This window comes from Melampsora larici-populina (genome assembly GCF_000204055.1).
Source record: "Melampsora larici-populina 98AG31 unplaced genomic scaffold MELLAscaffold_78, whole genome shotgun sequence".
In the NCBI taxonomy this organism is placed as follows: Eukaryota; Fungi; Basidiomycota; class Pucciniomycetes; order Pucciniales; family Melampsoraceae; genus Melampsora; species Melampsora laricis-populina.
The window spans coordinates 311,782-334,044 of record NW_006768842.1 but is presented as its reverse complement, the minus strand read 5'-3'; the positions used below and the strand labels follow the sequence as shown (position 1 = coordinate 334,044).

At 40.3% G+C, this 22,263-nt stretch overlaps 5 protein-coding genes across 5 annotated transcripts; 3 read left to right on the top strand and 2 right to left on the bottom strand.

Moving 5' to 3' along the window:
• Positions 1-1,430: 1,430 nt before the first annotated feature.
• MELLADRAFT_124131 (uncharacterized protein) lies at positions 1,431-2,140 on the top strand (the record flags this gene model as incomplete). The annotated part of the gene is made up of 5 exons (XM_007417791.1): positions 1,431-1,548; positions 1,619-1,678; positions 1,763-1,894; positions 1,971-2,036; positions 2,100-2,140. 5 exons carry the CDS (start codon positions 1,431-1,433, stop codon positions 2,138-2,140), a joined length of 417 nt encoding a protein of 138 aa, XP_007417853.1.
• Positions 2,141-5,131: 2,991 nt separating this feature from the next.
• Positions 5,132-6,070, bottom strand: MELLADRAFT_40593 (uncharacterized protein; the record flags this gene model as incomplete). Its single annotated transcript, XM_007417750.1, has 4 exons — positions 5,132-5,365; positions 5,445-5,735; positions 5,835-5,914; positions 6,001-6,070. 4 exons carry the CDS (start codon positions 6,068-6,070, stop codon positions 5,132-5,134), a joined length of 675 nt encoding a protein of 224 aa, XP_007417812.1.
• A 1,078-nt stretch (positions 6,071-7,148) lies between these two features.
• MELLADRAFT_73501 (uncharacterized protein) lies at positions 7,149-7,866 on the top strand (the record flags this gene model as incomplete). Its single annotated transcript, XM_007417766.1, has 2 exons — positions 7,149-7,236; positions 7,327-7,866. 2 exons carry the CDS (start codon positions 7,190-7,192, stop codon positions 7,658-7,660), a joined length of 381 nt encoding a protein of 126 aa, XP_007417828.1.
• An 8,578-nt stretch (positions 7,867-16,444) lies between these two features.
• On the top strand, positions 16,445-16,813 carry MELLADRAFT_124530 (uncharacterized protein; the record flags this gene model as incomplete). The annotated part of the gene is made up of 1 exon (XM_007417792.1): positions 16,445-16,813. One exon carries the CDS (start codon positions 16,445-16,447, stop codon positions 16,811-16,813), a length of 369 nt encoding a protein of 122 aa, XP_007417854.1.
• A 190-nt stretch (positions 16,814-17,003) lies between these two features.
• Positions 17,004-21,407, bottom strand: MELLADRAFT_79592 (uncharacterized protein; the record flags this gene model as incomplete). Its single annotated transcript, XM_007417769.1, has 7 exons — positions 17,004-17,760; positions 17,839-18,081; positions 18,150-18,291; positions 18,369-18,433; positions 18,506-19,623; positions 20,259-20,637; positions 20,718-21,407. The coding sequence occupies 7 exons, from the start codon at positions 21,405-21,407 to the stop codon at positions 17,485-17,487; spliced, it is 2,913 nt and encodes a 970-aa protein (XP_007417831.1).
• Between the last annotated feature and the right edge of the window lie 856 nt (positions 21,408-22,263).

Genomic DNA, 22,263 nt, shown 5'->3' with positions numbered 1-22,263 from the left:
GCTGGGGGATGAAACGGGTCGTTTAGTTAGGCCCTTTCCAAACGTGCTGAAGCAGCATCTGGATTCTGGGGATGATCAGTATTATCGGGGGACTTCAAGGCTCCACTCCTTTTTTGCCATTTGCAAACATGTGTTCGACTTCTCTTGAAGATGTCTTCACTTGCCTCACTTCATGTCTGTCCTAATTGACCACTTAGAAACCCCAAGCCATACTCTATGACGACATATAGACTCATATACCCTCCCGGATATCTCTTTTTCATACTTTGACGCTTGTGTACAAGAACGCGAGGCCTTGCTCGAGGTATATATATAAACAGGTCAAAGCTTTAAAAACTATCAGGCCGATATATTAGGATATATTGACAAACTGGTGGAGAAAAATTCACAAGTTTCGTACACAATGTGCCAAGATGAAAGACGAGATTCTGCGGCTGCGCCTTGACTCTATGGAGCATAAGATGATGGAACGCACGTCTGAGGGGATCAACATGATGAACCAAGTGATATGATCCATCATTGTGAAGCTAAATACGGCCAGGTTCCATCTTTTTTGTATGAAGATTGGATACCCAGATTAGGTGATGATTTCTTTCCAGTCTTTTTTCACCTTGTAAATTATTCAAACTAGGGGGTCGACTCGTTTTGTTCAAGAACATAGTAAAAATGAGACGATCAGTATACTAGTAAGCTCTCGTAGTTTAAAAGATGATCTGATTATATTCGAGTAGTATGCGGCAGAAACCCCATTACTGGACCAAGATCCCACGATGAGATTAGAGGAAGAAAGAAAAATTGTAGGTATGTTTAGCTTAACAAAGCCCCCTCACCGCGTCCGCCTCGCCTAAAGATTTCCAAGACGAAGAACGTGAAATAATTCAGCATTTTTAAACATGTATTTATCCGACTCCCTAAGGGTCCGGTCGATCAGCGGATGGAACACCTGAGATTGAATGCGTTCTCTTCCGATGACGTGTATGCAATTGGTTCAGGACATGCTAGGACACGGGTCTTACCGATTTCTTCTATCAAATAATCTAGACTCAGAGTGAACCTTCATTCATCTTCATCCTAATTCCTTAGGTATCATTGTCAACTTCAGTCGATCAAATGCAACACTGTACCCGGGGGAACGACTGCCGACCTTGCAACGAAGCCATCGAGAGCAAATGGTTCTCCCGGCCCATGCTACCTCCATAAAGTCTATACCCGACCAAAACATCGTACGAAAAAGACTGAAAAAGACAAGCACTCTCATGGCGCTGCAGGCACCGGAAACACACTTGAGCCTATTCCTGAACCTTTGTCTATCTGATATATATATACTTCCATCCTGATCACCCTCTCTCGCTCAATTTTTCCTCATTTCATCCGCTTACAACTCGCAATACCTCAATTGACATCTATCGCACTGTTTTACTGGAACAAAGATGCTACACGTCTATCCAAAGACTTGTTTTCTACTCTGTTCCCTGTGGATTCGTGCCATGAAGGCCGCCGACTATTATTGTAACGTAGGATATGCATTAGACACAGATGGGAAAGCAGGTGCGTGAATTCATTCCCTTGACAATCTGCATCCTAATCTGACGTGTGCCTGTGTCGCTGATAATCAAAGTGTGCGAGGCGGGATATCCTAACACACTCAGATACAAATGTGAATTGGATGATTGTTACAGTGAATTTGAGTAAATCTTTATTATCTTTGATATAAACCATAAATGTGAAGCTGATCAGCGGGTATCCGTTCTATGTATTTTAGTTTCAGAAGAGACCCCAACATACATTGTGATGACTAAATGTCAGCTCATTAAATCCAATGGGTCATTGGATCCCGCCTTGACGATTCAACATTGCGAGCAATATCAATATGTTAAGGATAAGAACAATTATAGTTAGTATCTTGAGTCTTGAAGACCTTGTTCCTCATAAAGTCTTTTATTGAAGATTCATTTTGCACGTGTATTCAGATTGTTACACCGACAAAAAGGATACTTATGCTTGCGCCTATACTCCCGGTTATATAGATCCTATAAGTCAGTGAGATCTTCTCATTCATCAAAAGCATGCTTAACTGAAAATAGGTTCTTTTCTTGTAGGATGTTCCACTTGCACACAGCTTCCAAAACAAGATCCATGAATAATCCAAAATCTTGTAGCATCCTATGGAATAGTATGAACACAATTTCAAACTCTTCCTGATTGATAGGTTTCAATTACACTCTGATTTTTAGGTTGTCAATCTCATCTTGGATCCTGGTAATAGTCAATTTATGTTGGCCATCCACATGGTGGTAAGCTTAACTAAGCCTCTCTTCCAATGCAGCCACGTCCGCTGTCGAAGAGGGGCTTACGGCTTACACCTCAAACTTGGCCTGAGACCAGCAGGATTTTTCAAGAAATTTGAGGGCTCTAAACTTGTAAAAGCTTGTAATAAATTCAACAGGGCTTCTTCAATCTCTTCTTCTTCTCCTTGTACTATTTTTAGCCTGTCAGCACTTCTAGATTGTGAAGGAATTGGATTCCAATAGCAAGTGATTTTGACCGGTTCACCATGCATGTTGGCATGCACACTGAGTATGACTTAGATGTACAAGAACTCACCAGCTCAAACTTGTCACTGTAAAGTGGTGCTAAAAGTGGCACAAGTGTGTCTCCAATGCATAGCCATGCTGAATTTAAGAATGGACCTTGAGCAAAATTGCTTGATAATCATGCTGATCTCAGGCCAAAGTCCGGGTATAAGCCCTAAACACCTCTTTGAGAGGGAATGTAAATCTGGTAGATGATAAGCTTATCAGAGCTTGTAGATTTTGTAAGTAAATCAAAGTCAGTAAGCGAAATGTCTTCAATAAATCTACATAATAAATCCAAAATTCTATGAAGGACCTTTTGGAAAATATCATTCCAAGATTCCTCACTGTTAGAGCATCTTCTGATTCATTTCCACAGAGTGAGATTCTTGTTTGACATGGAGATAAGAAAACATAATCCATGAAATCATATTTACACTCAACTCTTGTATCATTGGGTCTACCACCACTTTATCAACTGAAGATCTAAATCCAATGGATTTTATCATCTGTTTCAGTGTGTTTGACTCATCAAGTCTGAAGTGTTCAATATTTATCTATACACTTTCAATGGGTTTTCACACCTTGAAGACAACTTACAGAAAAGTCACTCTTGAATATCAAGAACTTCAATGGAATCAAAAAAAATCCTCATCTAAATTATCTTAAACTTCCTTCCAAAAAAAATAATCTTAATGTAAGAAATATATTGATTTCAACCAGAATTGTTTGGTGAAAGGTCTTGAAATAGATATGAAGATCAAGTGGTTTTGTTCCCAAAATGTTGAACTTGTAGATTTTTTTTCAATTGCTTTCTTCCCAAATTCAAGTACCTTGCCAACTTCACCAAAATTCCCACTCAAAGGTATACCTCTGTTCACCCAATTTTGACCACTGACATTCATCTCAATCATTCAAGGAGCCATTCCTCCCCATTCAAGCTGTACAAACTCAACCGGCCATGGAGAAACATCTCTTGGGGGCACCAGAAGCTGCTGGTGTTGCTAGTTGATCCTAAGCAGGAAGTGATGATACTGGATAATTACCAGCATTGATCTACAGAGAAGTGATGATAAGTAAAATACATAGAAGATGATCCATATAAAAGCCATTATTAAGTACTTAGATTCCACCAATCCAACACAATCTGTGGATTATTCATATCAGGAGAAGTCATAGGATCTAAAAATATGTTAGAGATCAAGAAAAAATGGAAAAAGTTTGAATTTTGGTTTTTCACTGGACTTAAACCTCAGCAAAGATTTTTTCTTTTTTGATTTTCAGTGGTAACCAACCTTTGAAGGTAGTCAAAAACCTGATTATTGTTTTTCTGTAACATATAATGAAATAGCTATAAGTGAAGCAACCATAAAAAGGAATGACTGTATAACATGAGATAACATACTTTTGTTCAATTCAATTCAAAATCTTGACGCATTTTTTGCACATCATCTTTAGACATTTTTTTAAAGTTTTCATTTCATTTAATTTGAAAAACTCAAAACCCATAACACTCATGATCCAATTCCAAAAAACTCTTACTACATATACAACCCAAAACCAAAAAACCAAAAATCAAATATATGAAAAGAAGGTTCTCTTACACAAAACTCAATACAAAGAGAAAAAAAAAAGGTCAAAAGTCCACTAAAAAGAAACTTAAAACAACCTTCAATGATGGTTTTGAAATAAATCTTAACCCACACACACACACATCTACATATATATCTTGTGATTTTTTTTTTTTTGGTTTTCTTTGAATTTCCATTCTTTCAAAATCAAAAAAAAAAAAAAAAATTAAAGAAATTCTACAAACAAATTTTGTAAAAAATAATAAAAGGAATGAAAAGGTCAAAAGAAAAAAGGTACAAAGAGAGAAAAAAAGCAAAAGCAAAAGCAAAAAAAAAGAGAGAAACGACATATGCAAAAGAAAGGAAAACAACAAGTTCATCACCAGAAAACCAAAACCAAAAAACATAAAAGTCAAAAACCAAAAAACCAAATTCAAATCTGAAAGCAAAAATGTATTTCAAGAAGTCACACTTGAAAAAGATTGATTTCTATGAAACCTAGAAACCGGAGAAGAAGTAGGTGACGTATTTCTAGTAGTGGTAGTAGAATTCGAAGTAGGTGAAAAAGAAACCAAGAGATTCGTATTCGTATTCGTATTCGTATTGATAGTAGCACTAGTAGGTGTCAAACAAGTTCGTTCCCTTAAAACTTGATTCGAACTTAACCTTTTGCCAGCCTTCAACAAATCCAACGAAAGCGGTACTGAAGCTGGAGGTGAAGCTGGAGGTGTCTTGGCATTGGCAGAAGGAGGGGTCGGAAAGAATTGAGAGTTTAACCAAGGAGTGCTTGAGGGTGATGAAGAAACGTTGGTGAGTGAAGGTGAAGCGATTAAACCTTGGTTCGGATTCGAACTAGTTCGACCTGATTGGATTGAGATGGTTCTTTTTAGATTCGGTAAACATGATTGTAATAAACCTTTTAATAATGAATTGGATTTAAGTGAAGGTAGGATTAAAGGAGTTGAAAGTGAATTGAATTGAACTGGATCATAAATTAATGCTTGGTTGGTTAGACTTGGGGTTGGAGGTTGTGCTGAAATCATTATAGGTTGATCTGAATCTATTATAAAAAGGAAAAATCATCAAATCAGAAAAGTGTTCAATGAAAAAGACTTGTGAATTCGACTTGAAAACATTACCATTTCTTGATGGTAATACATTATCATTTGCACTTAGACTTAAGAATAAATAAAAAGGTACCATCCAAACACATATCGCAAACTGTGATTTCGAAAAAAAAAAGCGAGCATAAGTTTCCAAAACCGAATCAGGGAAAAAAAAGAAAGAAACCCAAACCCACAAAAGTAGTAACATCTAAAAACGTCAAAGCAGTCGAATCTAAATGTCTATAAACCTTTGAATGATAAGGATGATGAGATGAAGTACGATCAGTAAAATAAAAAAACCAAGCAAAATGATCTAAGATCACTAAACAACAACTCGAAAGAAATGAGATGGAATTTAATGAGATCATAGGCCAAGATTTGGAAAAGTTAGTCAAATAGATCAAGTGTGAAAAGATTCCTAAGATCGTTAAATGGAATGGTAATCCATCTGAAAAATAAATTCCAATATGTAATAAGATCACTCCCTAAGCGAATCAAAAAAAAACCATTTAGGAAAAGATATTAGTATGGATTGTTGGGATAAGTTTAAAGGACTTCTATTGAGAATGATTGGGTTTACTAACATGAGTGATTTGTTGACCAATTCTTTTAGCAGCTTGAGAATGTTCTTCAATAATTTCAGCAACATATAAAAGTCCACTAGCTATTCAACCACCAAAAAAAAAAAGAAAATCCAAAATCAACTCAAAATTCTTGTCAATCAAATCTAGATAATGATCTAAAACTTACCTAAACAAATCAAAATGAATGCTAATGCCAAGACAGTAGCTAAGAAACTAATCAAATGAAGTAATGACATTTTTCTTGATTTTTTTTTCAATGTTGTTTTTTGGTTTTGCTTGGAGTTCAATAACTCGCTCCAATTTCGATGTTTAGTTTCATTCAACTTTGATTTCGATATGAGATGTGTTTCGGGTTTGATGTGGTTTGATTTACTTGAGTTTGGTTGGTAGTTGAGATGGTTTGATGTGTGGAATGTGAAGTGAAGTTGAATTGAAATGGATGAAGGATTGAAAGTTGAAGTTGAGAAATTGAAATTTGAAGTCAAACTTGAATTTAATTTTTTAATTTTTTTAATTTTCCAACCAAATCCGTCGACCAAACCATTCTCAATCAAACTCACCAACCAACCAACATCAACCAACATCAACCAACCAGCCATTCAAGCCATTCAAGCCATTCAAAGATGCCCAACCAAATCGAAATAACAGCTTCATCAATGACAAGTCTCTTAGGAGAAGTCGAATCATCAAAATCAAAACTATCGATCAAGAAACCCAACAAATCATCCAAAGCTGAAGATCAAGATGAATATAATCTATCAAGGTTTAAGAAATCATCAACTATCATCAAATCAACAAAACCATCAAAATCAAAATCAAAACTAATCATCTCAAACCATGGAATCGAAGATCGAATCAAACAAGATGAAATCGAATCTAAATACAAAATATCAAAACACAAAACAACCACACCTACCATCCATGACCAATTAGTCAATGATGCATTAACACGTAAAGCATTGATCTATGAAGCTACCATGTAAGTAAGTATATCTATATATGTATCCTATTCAATCAAACTATCATCACCACTTATTTAACATTCGAATCTTATTAGTCAAGGTAAATCAGGAGGATTAAGTGAAAAACAATTAGAATCATGTTCTTTAGATATAGATGCTAAAAGATTAGAAACCCAATCAACCGAACCGATTCTAATCTCAGACCCCGATCTGATCCCAACAATCACTTCATTCAAAGGTAAATTAAATTCTAATACAAATGAAGATCAAGAAGAAGAAGAAGTTAAATTAGAAGAAGAAGAAGAATGGATCGAAAGTCAAGACGAATTTGGAAGAACTACATTGATCAGAGTCCAAGACTTACCAAGCATCAAATCAGATCCACAAAGAACCATGAACTTCATCCAAACCGAAAGTGCTCAACACTTAAACCAAGCCGAGTAAAATCAATCCCATTCTCTCAACTCAAACCAAACCCAAAAAAAGGAAAAGAACTGATAAGATTTTTTTTGATGGATTTTGATCTGTAGAGCTCAATATGGACCTCAAAGATCATTTCCAACCTTAGATCCAACCAATCGACCAACCAAACCAAACTCACCTATTGAAACTTACTTTAATCCGAAATCAGAACAAAGACAATTAGGTATAAGTCATTATAATTTATCATCTAATCCTATCGAACGTCAAGTTCAACAAGATCAACTTAAATCACGTGAAATCGAAACTCAACAAAAACGATCAAACCTTCAAACCGTAAATCAAAGCCAAACTGATTCAATCGAAAATCAAATCTCTGATAGAAAAAGATTAATTCAACAAAAACGTGAAGAACTTTTATCACGTAAAAAATCGAAACAATAATCCTTAATTTCCTCCTTTTCTTTTCAATCTTCTTTAAGTTTTGTATTCCTGTAAAATTCAATAATTTGGATGTCTTGATTTAATTCTTGTAATTCGTGGGAAGTTCATGGATAGTTATTCAATCTGAGATTGAGTTAGTTTGTTTGTTTGTTTAACTAGTCTAGGAATGAAATCAAAACTCAAAGCTCAATTTGATTTTGAACTTCAGTCACCATATAGGTTCCCCATCAACATAAGCTGCGTGTGTGTGTGTCTTTTCTCTCCATACTTCTTGATCAATATTCAATTGATTCAAATGGATGATCATCATTTCTAAAATCAAATTTGATCTTTCTCTCAAGATTTTCTTATTCACAAATTTCTGAACCTTTTGCCATTCTTTTCTTTTTGGTACGATTCATAATCATCAAACGATTTCTTAAACATTGGAAGATCATCAATTATTAATTTGTAAAAGAACAGATCACAAAACATCTCAATGGATTTTTCAAACATCTTGGTGTTTTATTAATGAGATCATATATAAACTGATTGACTGATTCACTGTTATGGACAGACTTGGGGGTTTTCGGCGATGAGGGTCAAGGGAGTTCTGGTGAGGATTTGTATCTATTACCAGTCTTCCTATGTGGATTGTCGGATGAGGGAAAATCTGTACAGGCAATGTATCTACAACTATAAGATGGTTCTCGAGCTTGTGACATGTAATGTGAATATGTCACTCAAGTGAAATAGAACCAGTTCATAACATTATCCCCCCTTTAATGCCCAAGCTTCCTCTTGCAAGCTCTGCATTCTTTCCACGGGCTGCGTTAAAAAACCCAGTGGGAAAAAGCATAGCCCTCTCACTTCTTCCGCCTTCTCCTTTTGTACTTATTTGTTGCGTCGGGATATTTTAAATTAAACTCATTAACTAAATCTTGACTATTCTTGAGGTTGATTTCGGGTTCCCATGAATTGTTTTCCTTGCCAAATCCTTTCCAACTCACAAAGTATTCCTTCTTGTTGTACCTTCTTCTACAATCTAGTATCTCGTTGACTTCCCATTCTTCTTCATCCTGTATTATGATTGGTTCGACTGGGGGTTGTTTTCGTTGATGTATTGTATCCGGGTTATGTTTCCTGAGTACAGAGACATGAAATACAGGATGGACGCTTTTCATGGAAAGAGGGAGATTCAATTTATAAGTAGAATTTGATATCTTTTGGATAATGAAGAAAGGACCTAGCCATCTATTTTCTAATTTTGGGCTTGGCCTAGTTGTCGAAATGTTTCGTCCGTTCAACCAGACTTGGTCTCCTACTTCCCATCTTGGTGTTTGTTGTACTCTTTTGTCAAATTGTTCTTTCATCTTCTCTTGAGTTAATTCTAAACATTGATTTAATTCAGATTGCACTTCGGCGAGTGTTTGCATCCTCTTCTCTACTGCTGGCACACACTGTTCAGCTGATGGTACTTTGTTGAATGATGGGTTAAATCCATAGTTAGCTTTAAACGGTGAAATGCCCGTGGATTCATGGTCTTTGTTGTTATACGAGAACTCAGCTGTGGGCAGTAGACTTTCCCAATCGTCTTGTCGATATTTAATGAAATGTCGTAAATATTGTTCGATTACTTTATTGACAATCTCGCTTTGACCGTCTGTACGTGGGTGGAAAGCGGTTGACGGGTGAAGGCGTATACCTAGGCGTTTGTCAATTTCTTCCGTGATCTGTGAAATGAAAATACTACCCCTATCTGAGATTATCGTCTTGGGAGTTCCATGAAGCTTCCATACGTTCTTCATCATGAGATCTGCTAGGTCTTCAGCCGACATTGATTCAGTACAAGCAATGAAATGACTCATTTTCGTTAATCTATCCACCACGGTTAATATGCTGTCGTAGCCGTTTGATGCAGGGAGGCCGGTGATAAGGTCATATGAGATATCCGTCCACGGGCCAGCCGGTATCGGTAATGGCTCCAGAGTCCCAAAGGGTTTCTGTGTGGTTGATTTAACCCTTAGACAAGAGTCACAACCGTCCACGTACCTGTTGACGTACGCTTTCTGAGATGGCCAGATGAAGCTTCTCCTGACCAATCCGAGAGTCTTTGCTCGACCTGGGTGGCCCGCAAGCAATGAGTCGTGTCTGCTTCTTAGTATTGAGTATTTGATGTCGTCGACGTCAGGTACCTCTATTCTACCTTGGTTGTAGAGGATACCATCTTGTACTTTGTAATGCTTCAAAGCTGCTTTCGTCTTGGCTGATATCGGGTTCAAGGTTGCGTTCATCAGTTCCCCTATCCTGTCACACTCTTTGCTTGCGTCTCTGATTCGTTGTATAATTTGATCATCCGTAGGAATGTCCGGTGCCTTAGTGTCAGTTTCAGCGATGCCCAATACATCCACCTCAAACCAGTGCTCAGAATTGTCGAGTGCAACCACTTCATCTTCGAAGAACCCCTCTACGCTAGCAAGCTCGACCGGGAACGTGTCTGGGCCGATGTTTTCGGGTCTTAACAACTGGCCAAAGGTCAATTTTTCCTCGTTAGTAGGCGCCAGGTCCGGTCTTCTAGATAAGGCATCTGGTTTGGTAGCTTTACTGCCGGGTCGGAATTTAATCACGAAATCGAAACAGCCCAGTGTCTCCGCCCATCAAGCCTGTCTGCGGGTAAGCTGCTTGGTTGTCATGAAAGACTCCAGGTTACGATGGTCCGTGTAGACTATCACATCTAGGCGGTTGGGGTTTCCCTCCAGGTAGTGGCGCCACTCTTTGAAAGACGCGACAATCGCCAGTAGTTCCTTATCAAAGATCTCGTAGTTCCTTTCAGCTTGGACTAGTGATCTGGACAGGTAAGCTACTGGGTGGAGTTCTCCATCGTCCTCGCTGCGTTGTGATAGCACTGCTCCTAATGCAAAATCGGAGCAGTCACATTCCAGAGTAAACGGCTTGTATGGATCGGCTATCTTCAGTACGGGTGCGGTGGTGAAGGAGGTCTTCAGGCTCTCAAAGGCTTTTTCGCATTTTTCATCCCAGACATAGTGCGCGTTGAGCTTGGTCAGATTATGAAGTGGTCTTGTGGTTCTTGAAAATTGGTCGATGAAACGTCGGTAAAAATTGGCGAATCCAATGAAGCGTTGGAGTTCAGATACTGATTGGGGTGCTGGCCATTCTTTGACGGCTTTCACTTTCGTCGGGTCCATTCTGATTTTATTCTTAGAGATAATAAGGCCAAGGTATTCAATTTCCTTCTTCGAGAACTCGCATTTTTCGGGTTTCAGCCAGAGTGTATGCTTGGATAGGACGTCAAGTACGCCATCAACAGCGCCTTCGTGATCTACTTTAGGCTTTGTATAAATCATAATGTCATCCAAGAAGGCCGCGGTGTCTTTACCTATACGTCCCAATAAGATATCTTGAATAAAGTATTGGAAATAACCAGGGGCGCCTGTTGGCCCAAAAGGCATAGTCAGAGGTGCAAACTGGCCTTGTTTGCATATAAAGGCCAGTTTATCCTCATCACCCTCTGCTACTCGAAGATTACCGTACGCATTGCGCATATCAAGCTTGGTAAAGTCTTCGGCATCCAGCAAACTGTCGACTAAGTCCATAGTCAACGGTAGTGGGTATTTGTTCTTGACGGTTAGGGCGTTGAGCTTACGGTAATCAAAACAAGGGCGCAGATTGCCGTCCTTCTTCCCTGTGAATAACACAGGGGCAGCCCATGGCGAAGTGGTTCGACGGATAGTCCCGTTGGCTAAGCCTGAATTCACCAATTCCTCCAAAGCAGCGTCCTCGGCTGGTGATAATGGAATTATCCTGCTAGCCTGCGGTTGAGCTCCTGGTATCAGTTCGACACGAAAGTCGTAGCGGCGTCTCGGGGGTAGGCGTTGGGCATTGGACTTCCTAAACATGTGTAAGTGCCTATGATACCTAGACGGGACAATTTCCTCTAGAGCTTTGACGGGTTCGAGTTTCTTTTTGTCGGCGGCGAGTCGTGCTGAGGTTGACCAGGACGTCTTGGCTGCTGTGACCTGGATTGATGTGTTATTCAAGGGAGAAACAGGCTTGCCAGCTGTTCGGGTTGAACATGGGTTGGAATCAGTAATAAACTCACATTGCGGGGGCGTTGATATATCTAAAAAGACATTAGCCCCCTCGTCACTGTTCCTTGCGTGCCCCTGAGGCTCCTCCTTGGGATCGTCGGGGTTCTGTGGCGGGACGGACGAGGCCGTATTCACTACGGCCGCAATGCTCGTATCCGGGTCTTGTGTCGTGATGTGTTCGTGGTTTTCGTTGTTCGTGGTGGGTGTAATCGTGATAAGGGGGGAACTATCGGGAGATAGAGGGTTGTCATCTGTTTCAAGGTGATTAGGATTAACTGGACTCTCGAACTCACATTGCGGGGATGCTAACGTGTCAGAATTGACACACATCCCCTCGTAATTGTGCCTAGCGTCCCTCATGGGGTCCAACGAGTGGCCAGATAAGGGTGTTTTTGGCCAATACGAAACCAATGAAGTGGTTGCAACGTGAGTCTCGGCTGGGTGTACCATACTTTTACTCCAGTCAATCAGGTGAAAGTTTTTCTTGATCCATGGCATGCCAAGTATGCCGTTGTACGAGTCTTTGAGTCTTGTAATGATGAATGGGGTCGGTAATGGGTCGGATTTGATAAAAAGGTGGGTCTTGAAGGAAGATCGGCTCTCAGAGCCGTCGAATCCAGTGATCAATTGGTCATGTCGATCAGCACCGGCTATCAAGCCAGCGTGGTAGGCAAATGATTCACTGAGCACATCGTGCGTAGCACCTGAATCAATGAGGAACGTAGCGGGAAATGTTTGGGACGGTGTGGCTCGGGGAATTTGGGACATGGATAATGTGGTGTGTAAAAAAATGCGCGGGTCGTTTGTATTGCACAAGTTCATTCTACTAGATCCCACATTAATTGATGACAAATTCTCCAGGTGGCTCAGGATGGGCACAACCTTCAATCCTGAGCTTCTCCATTTTTTGAAGTTTCAGCTCGTCCTACTCCTTCTAAACTACTGGTATGATTCACCCTCTGATTACTCAACTCTGCGACTTTAATTTCCAATCCAGCTATTTTTGATTGATAACCACCTCGACCCTTCCCTTTCCTACTAGCTCTACGATCGGGACATGCGCTGGAGATGTGACCCTGGCCATTGCAGCGGAAGCATAAACCCGCTTGCATACGTCGTGCTCGTTCCTCTTCGGACAATCTAACGTAGGCGGCTGATAAATCCATGGCATTGGGGTCTGAGATTCCTGCACTCGTGCTTGGCGTATGGAAGGTTGGGTTGGTCGCGCCGTGTAATTTACTGTCTATCTTGATAGCTAAATTAGTGATTTGTTCAATTGACGTGAAATCCTCTTGCGTCATAACCATTGCCACTCTAATCTCCTTTTTCAAACCTTGCTCGTATTGACTAATGAGCGTCGGAGTTTCCCAGCCAGTAGAAGTTGCGTGAATGTTAAATTCATGGGTATACGCGGCCACGGTGGTCTTCTGCGATAAGTTTCGCAGCGCGCGTTCCGCCTTCGATTTCTTCTCAGTATCGAAATACATAGCTTTAAAATTTGTAATGAAGTGTTCAAAGGTTACGAGGTGGGCGGTAGCGGGGTCAAATAACTCCTTTGTCAAGGGTTGCGCCCAACTTCTGGCTGCTCCCGTGAGGTAAGACAGCGAGAAAACCACCTTACTTCGGTCGTCGGGGAAGAGGTAGGGGTGTGCCAGCATATAGAGCTGGACTTGACTCGCAAAGATCTCTGCGGGTTCGCCTCGAGCGCCGTTGAATTTATCGGGCGTCGAGACTTTGGGGCCCTTCAGGACCGGTTCAGCTGGTGGTGGCTGTGGCGCAGTGGGTGGTTGAGTGGCTGCAGCAGGTGCAGATGGGCCTCGGGATTCCAACGCCGCTAAACGAGCTTCGGACTGCTGGTATCTGGCTTCAGCTTGTCCTCGCATCAGGCGTTCTTCAGCCAATGAGGTGGAAAGCTCCGCAAGCTTGCGTTGTATGTCTTCGAGAGAGGTCATGTTGGTGTCAGACATATCGATCTCGCTACCGGTAAGGCTAGAATCGGCGTCGAGAAAAGGGATCGGAGTTTCACTATCAGAGTCCTCCTCCTCTAAAGGAGCACGGTAAGATGGAGACGTGGTTGCGTTTGCTAGTCCAGGGATCACAGTCGGGATCGACAGAGTTTTTAGTAAGTAAGATAAGGTTCTGGTGGATTCGGTTTCAGCGTATGCAGATTAGTTAATAAGGTTTTCGATTTCGAATAGTTTCTTGGGTCTTTTCAACTTTGAATTTCTGAGATCTAGATAAGGTTTTCTAATGAGGTCGAGATTCGCTAGTATTCTGAATCTTGAGGTTCGGTTTTCTTTCGATTTAAGTCAATTCTACTTGTTTCTTCTTGGTGATCTATCTATAGTCCTTGAGTCTCGTCTATAGATCCGACAATATGTTATGGACAGACTTGGGGGTTTTCGGCGACGAGGGTCAAGGGAGTTCTGGTGAGGATTTGTATCTATTACCAGTCTTCCTATGTGGATTGTCGGATGAGGGAAAATCTGTACAGGCAATGTATCTACAACTATAAGATGGTTCTCGAGCTTGTGACATGTAATGTGAATATGTCACTCAAGTGAAATAGAACCAGTTCATAACATTCACATTCTTGAATCAAAACATCAATCATGGATACAAGTTCTTGATGTGATGATCAGAATTGAGTTATACTAAAAGACATTTTCAACAAGACCAAATCCAACAAGAAATTCTATTTGTAAAACAATGAAAACTTCAATCCAAACAGTTCATGATGTTCATGAGCAGCAAGAAGAAACTCAAAGTTTATATGAGGATGGTCTGTACATACCTGTAACCTAAGGCTTCATCATGAAGAGATGAGGATCATAGTGCCAAGTGAGATTTCATGAATACATACAAGAAAGAGAAGGATGAGGTCATACATCATATGAGGTGTGAGATGGTTGAGGAACATTAGCACACATAATCACTCCAACACTTATGATAAATAGAAAACAGCTCCACTAAGAGGGATACAGATCACCTTCTATGAAGATCATTGACAATCATCCAACCTTATTATAACCTAGAAGGTGGTCAAAGGTATCTGATAGGTTTTCTACATCACCTTTAGCTTCTCTTACTATTCTTGTAGTCTTAAGATCAGATAAATTCCCTTATATTGTAGGAACATCATACAAATTAATGTATGCTATAAGCTCAAGTCCAAAGACTTCCAGCTCACTGAGGGTTATATATTTGGATGAGAAAATACACTTTGATAATAAGTTTGGCCATATGCATGTTTGGTCATACCATTCCCTAATTTCAAAAAGCTACAAAAACCATATGTATTGATTTATACATATACAGTTTTGTGAATACATATAGAATCACACCTTCATACACAGATAATGCAAGAACAAAAATGTGGAGAAACATGTGGGAAAATTGAATATTAAGTCTACTTTATATGTACATCTGAGTCTTCATAAGAGATTCAACATTTAATCCTTCCTTATGGTAAAAAAATAGCTTTATTGGTCTGTGATTGTTTCTTCAAAACTTGAGAACTCATCCCTCATCCAATTCATGTCATGAAGGTTGATGAACTGTATATACTTGATCTGTGAATACAGGAGCAGGTGTGTACAGATTTATGATGTCATATGATGTTGTTGGAATTTTGGTGGTATGACAGGCCAATGACCCCCTGATAGCACTCGGTTTAATGAGTCAAGATGCAAGAAAGAGAGGAGGGTCTTCTGGTGAAGTAGTTAGATTGCTAAGTGAAGACTCAATCCTCTATGCCACAAGTCCAGGGTTAGTAAAAAGATGGCTAAGTACACATAAGGATGTTAAGTATCTGTAAGTCTTGGGTCATATCACTCTCACAGTGATATTATGGTGAGATTATTATGACAATATGTTGAGAAGATTCCAAAGCCATGGTAGTCTCTGGTCTTCCAGTCACTGATAGCTGAGGGCTGTGACAGAAGTTTTCCTGGGTTCTTGCTACATACACGGCTTCAACGGTTTCCCTGGTGACACACCATAGCTCCTTTTGAAGGTCCCCCAGGCATGTAAGGAGTCATGAGTTCAACCAATCATCACAGAAACATGCAGCACTAGACCAGGCTCTGGGATACAAAGTTAAAGATACTCATCCTCAGGCACATAAGCAAGTGTTCAAGGGCTATAATTATGCATCAAACCAAACCACACATGATAGAGTCTGTTGATTGACCACTCCTGATTATGTAACCAGACATGAGTGAAACTGCTCATCTTGAAAGGCACCCAAAACATGCAACACACCAGTTTATCTTTCATGGCATGAGCATAAATACCCAATTCATACCATCAAGTTCCAAACAGTTGGCATCAAAGTCTAGAAATCATTTAATCAAGATTTTCAAGTGTTCATACCAGGTTAGTGAAGTTCAAGAATCATCAATGTCTCCTATTGTATTACACAAATAGAAAGCCAACTTGAAAATTTTTCTAGCTACATACTTCTAACCTGATCTGCATATACACTGAAACTCTGATTTTTTGCAGGTCTTTTCCCAGAATCTGATCATCACATGAATATTTCAATCAAAAGATATAGTTGATAAATTTGAAGAAACCAATCTAACCCAGTCATAGAAAACCACATCTTTAGTAAGTCTAGATTATCCTTCCAATCCCAAATAATCAATCTGCTTTGGTATACATACTGAATCATCATAAGTAAACATATTCAGGTATGATTCTCAACAAATACACAACTTTAGGAGCCTTAATCTTTCTTTCTCTGGTCCATTTCTCAAGTGAAAATTTAGGAAAAGACATCAATTTAGTTGATCATAATCTCCCAACTTGCCCTGGTTGTACAAACCAAATCACAATCCTTGGCAAATACAATCAGGACTGTGGACACCCAATCACTTGTGATTGTGATCATACATGGGGTTTAGACTGTCAAGCCATCGTGGCAAAGTATGATTACTATTGCTCAAACTGTGGCATACAAACTGGCTATAACTGTCGTGCAGTACATAATCTGAAATGTGAGATTTCACATAAAGGAATTCCCAAAAAGTTTCTTGGCTTCAAAAATGAGTCTGCAGAATGAATTTGTGTTGTTTTCCATTATTCTTCTGGGTCTTCTTTTTATCTTGAAGCTCTCAACAATCATTCAATTCTAATGTATGTGGTCACAATCAATAGAATCTCATCATTTGTATGTGGAATAATCTTCAAGACTCTCTGACTGACTTATAAATCAAGCAACGGCAGTTCTTGTAACAAACTCAGAAAAAAAACATGGTAAAAAAAAGATTGAATTTTATTATTTTATTAAAAACAAAGAAGGAAATAAAGTTTCCATTCTGTTCTTTCTCACTAGTTTTCAAAAAGAAAAAAGAAACCAACATTTTTAAGAAAAGTAAAAAAAAGAAAGACAAAAAAAAGAAACGGTACAAATCTTTTTTTGTAACTTTGGTTTAACTATACAAGACAAATAGATGAAAAAAGAAACATCCAGGATTTTTTTGGGGGATTCTTTTCAAAGAAGATAGTCCAACTATGAAATAAAAAAGAAACGGCAAAGAAAATGATTTACAGATCTTCAAGGAAAGAAAACGAACAAACACTTAAACAGACAACTTTGAAAAGAAAACATTATATAAAAGAAAACGTATACAAGTAATGAAGAAAAAAACGAAAAAAAAACGAACCCCCCCTAGATCACTTTCAACCTCAACCTCAACATCTCAACCGTCCCTTCCATCCGACCTATTGAATTCAAGGTTGGAATCCCAAAATCCTCAAAGGACATTTAGATAAAACAGTATCACCAAGTAAAGTGGATAATTCTAATTTTTTACCATTCAAGATCCCAATCTGACTAGATTCTTCCATACAGACAATCAAAAATAATTCCTTTTTAATCTTCAAGGAAGTCTTTTCTCTTTCGATTTCATACTTCTTTTGTTTAAAAGTATTGGCCGAAGTCGAATGACTGATATTAGAAGAATAAGTTGATGTGGTAGGTGAAATTAGTGCTCCTACATCTTTTACCTAAAGAAACACAAAATTCACAATCCATTAACATCAATCTCCCTCCCGCTTTGAATAGATCACACAGAAAAAACTCACTTCAAGTGAACCGTTAATCATCCAACCATTTTCAATAGGTCTCCAACCTCTAACCCGATGATCAATCACTCCCTTCATCATCCTTTTATCTTCTCCAATTAAATATCTTAATTCAACTTTAGCAGAGTGTGCTAATTGATCAATGACTTGAGTTGGTAAATTGGAATGTGGTCCAAACCTAACCTCAAATGCATAAAAGATTTCAACTCTTTCTGGATGATAAAAGTAGAGATGATGACTCAACTATCAAATCAAAACAAAAATAAAGATTAGACTCTCAAACTAGAAATCGATATAAAACAATCACTTACGCTATAATCCTCAATCGATCCCAAATGCCCAGCTCCAAACACAATCTTTCCTTTGGATGATTTAACACTAGCAGGTCTAGTTGTTAATTGACTTCCGATTCCTCTATTTTCAGCTTTAGTCAAATGAAATTTGACCAAAATCCTACAAGTATATAAGAATTGATAAAACATTAAAAAGACAATGATGTGATCATACTTATCCAATCTTTCAAAACTTACGTTTCTTGCGAGCTGATTAGCTGTTTCTTTTCAGCTAATAGTTGAATCGTATAAATCACCTCACCCTAAAGTCGATGAGAAAGATCCAATAAGTTCTCTACGTCAAATCATTCAACGACATAGCGAAGTAAACTTACCAAAGGATTGCTCCCCGCAGACGGAAGAGGAAGAGGACCAGGAGTACAAGCACAAGTCGCATACTCTGGAATCGTAATCTCAACCGCCCATTCATCTCCATTAACTCCAATCACCCTAGCATCATTACAAACCCCACCACTCGTCAATACCGGCTTGATCACCTTCATAAACTCATGACTCGATCCATTCCTACTTTCAATCATTCTACCACTCAACACCACTCCAATCGTACCAAACTTCTTCTTAGGAGCTCGTCGTAGGTACACAATCAAACTTTGACCAGGTCTGAAGGTATCAGAAGATGGTCTTGGAAAGATTGACATCGTCAAACTCCTAGATTTACTATGGAAATCTTCAGGTGGTAGTTTCGAAACTGAAGCATGAGCTTGAATTGGATTCTTCATCGCTTCAAGCCCAATTTCACCTGATGGGGTTGATCCATTTGATTTGAATTTCGGATTCATTGGCGTCGAGGGTACACTACGAGAGGATTTCTTGGGTGGTTCAACTCGTTGGATCGCAGTTTGTGAACGCTTTTGATCACCATTTGTCCAAGAAGGGATGTACGAAAAGTCATGAGGTGTGGTGGAGTCAGGAAAAGTCAAAGGTCCTGATGACTTGGTAGGTAAGGAATCAAGAGCTCGACTGCCCATTCCAGTTGCCGGTCGTCGAATAGCACCAGCCGGAGCGTCAGCAAACGGAGGCGAAATGGGTGTCGTTGCTGTCGCTGGCCGTTGGAAGGCCGCAAGGGACGGGGCGGATGCAAATGTACGGTGCTGAGTAAGGTGGCTAGCAGGAGTGATCGGCCGGGGAGTTGGTAACGGGCTGCGAAGCTCCTCCACAGTTGGGCTTGGAGTCTTGACAGTGGGACCGTGAGTCGAAGAGCCAGTAGCAGTGTTTGGACGACGCTTAAATTCCATGAGTGGGCTACTCATGAACCGACCAAGAAGACCATGACTCGAGTTTTGACGAACGATGGAGTGGCTTGCAGGGGTGACGGTAGCAGCAGTGGCCGGACGCTTTGCAGAGGGAGCACTACGTGCAGGTGGACTCGAAATTTCAGAAGTATGACCTGCATCTGGACGTGCAAGGTCACTGGTCTGAGATTCGGACACGGCTATACGTAGGCTTGGTCGTCGTCGAGGAGGGCCAGGACGTTCGATCATGTTAGGTGGAGATGAACGATTGCCGGAAGGCAATCGAACCAACGAAGCTTTTGTAACAATCGGTTCATCGACATTCGAATCGGATGCAGTGATTCGAGACGCACTGAATCCGTGTGACGAACTGGAGTGATGATAAGATGACATGTTACTGCTAGTTGAACCTCCACGATGATGATAAACTCGTTCTTCACTTCGAGTATGGATGTAAGTTTGCCAACTGGGTGGTGGCATGCCCCTTGGTTCAAGAGGAGTACCGACCAGTGCGGCTTCCCAAATCTCAGAAGCGTTACGAAGATGACCCTGATGGACAGGAGTAGAGTGAGTTGACGGTGCGATCTTGGCCTCACGAAGTAAAGATCGTAGTCTTGCTCCTTTATCTGCAGGATGAACTGGCGGGGAACGACGTTGAGTGGGTCCGTTTGAACTGGGATCCGTGGCACTCTCCGGAAGTACGTTTCTGGCGGGAGATGGACTCTCAGCAACAGTCTCGAGCATATCCTTTGGGTGCAAGACATCTGGATAAAGAAGGGTGACCAAATCTTGCTCAGTTTCAGACAACAAGGAAATGCGTTCTACGAAGACTTACCGGTGGGTGGTGTGCCCCTGCGGGCCTTTCGACGAGGTGGTAAGTCAAGCTTGATCACATGTTCAGGTGAATGACGGGACCCATCAGGCTTGTCAAGTTGCGGGAGTTCTGGAGGGGTCGAAGGTTTCAGATTCCGTTGGCGCATTGAGACGACTTCAGGGAATGATAGTCGGAAAGGCTTGACAGAGGCTACTGAGATCACTTGCGCAGATGAGGGACTTGAAGCTAGAGAGTGGCCACCATCTTCATCATCGAGATCAAGAGGGATTGATGTGGATGATGGGAAGGAGCCCGAAGAACAGGATGAAGCCGACAAGGGAGTGACATCAGAGAGTAAAGACATGGGACGAGGCTTCGATGGATGAGATAGCACATCTCCCTGTGGTTCAAAGAACAACACGTTGGGTCAGAAAGATGAAACAACAAGCAAAAGGCAAAAGTGAAAAGATCTGAGCTTACCGAGACTTTAGCATGACGTAAACCAGAGCCAGTTTGAGAAGCGGTTTGACATTCGGAACAAATGCCATGAATCTGACCAGAAATCCAAGTGGGAGCTGTTGGTTGATCCTTTGGAGATGTGGGGAAGAGGGACGGACACGTCGAGGGATGTTGGGGACGTGAGAAAGGGGAGTGAGGTTGTCGAGAGCCATGTCGTAAGCTCGATTGATGTAGTGATTCGGGGGATGGAATCGGAGCTTGATTTGAGCTTGAATTGTTGAGGGATGAGGTAGATGAGTGTGTGTTGAGGATGTTGGAACTGTGATTAGATCCAGTGGAATGATGATCGTCGGTTTGAGGATCGACGAGAGGCTGAGATTGTGGCGTAGGTGGACTGAACCATGCTGTAGATTTGTTGCAGTTCACACAAATTATAACAAGACAAGGTTTAGGATTGGTGATGGTAAGGTCCCTATGGTGTTGAGGTTTTTCTGTTGTGATAGAATCGTGTTTCAAATCCGAAGTTTTAGTTGAAACTTGAGCTTCTTGATTGGAAGATGGTCGACTAGGAAACTTGAAACTAGAAGACGACTCAGAAGTAGAGTTCGTAGGATAAAGTGGGACAAGACCAGATCTTGAAGCACTGCAGATTAGATCGTGATGAAATTCCCGAGAGAAAGCCAATGGACGTGGGGTATTGATGGTAGACATATCAAGCGATGAGGTTGTGTAACTAAAATTCAAGAGATATTTCTAAACTTGTTGATCTTAATCAAAATTAATTGGTGTGTAGTTCGATATGAACGTTTCGATAGAACCAGGGGATCAAGTAAAGAATTAATTTTAATGTGGGAATAAAATGGTTCAAGTGAAACCTTTGATAAGATCACAATTCAAAAAGGACGACGTATGTATCTGATGTACGAGATGATTTGAGTTGTGTGAAGGTGAGATGGGAATAAAGAAAAGGGCGAAAGTAAGTTCAGATTTTATACAAGAGCTCAGTATCCACCGCAGGACTTCCGACTGACAGAAAGCGCTTAAGGGACCTGATTTTGAATGGCGGTTCGGTCGGTTTCGGGATCAAGGAACGTGTAATATTGCGGTGCCTGTGAAGATGTTGAACCTGCGCTGTGGGAAGTAGAAGTCGACAAACTCCCACTGATGCGAGCAGCGAGCTAAAGCAGCCAGGTACCTACCTACAGTTTATAATGAATTCAAGGGTTAAATTGTGACGTGTTAGTACAAATTTTAAGTAGATAGCACAAACAGATCAAGGAACTTTTTGGGGAAAAGCCTGGTCAAATGAGCGACAAAGAGTTATGCAAGATAATGAAGTGGTCTGAGATGTAAGAATGTGGTGTGATGTATCTGAGGAATGATTTGGATAAGGAACTCTTTAAATGCAGGGAAAGGGTGATGATGTAGAAAAAAAAAGTATGTAGAAGTTTTAAGATATTGATTGTTATTGGGGTTGAAGAGAGCGAGAGAGAAGACGTTTGAGGAAAAAAAAGATGTAAAGATCAGAGACCGAAGTTGACAGCAACATACCTCTCTATCAAACACC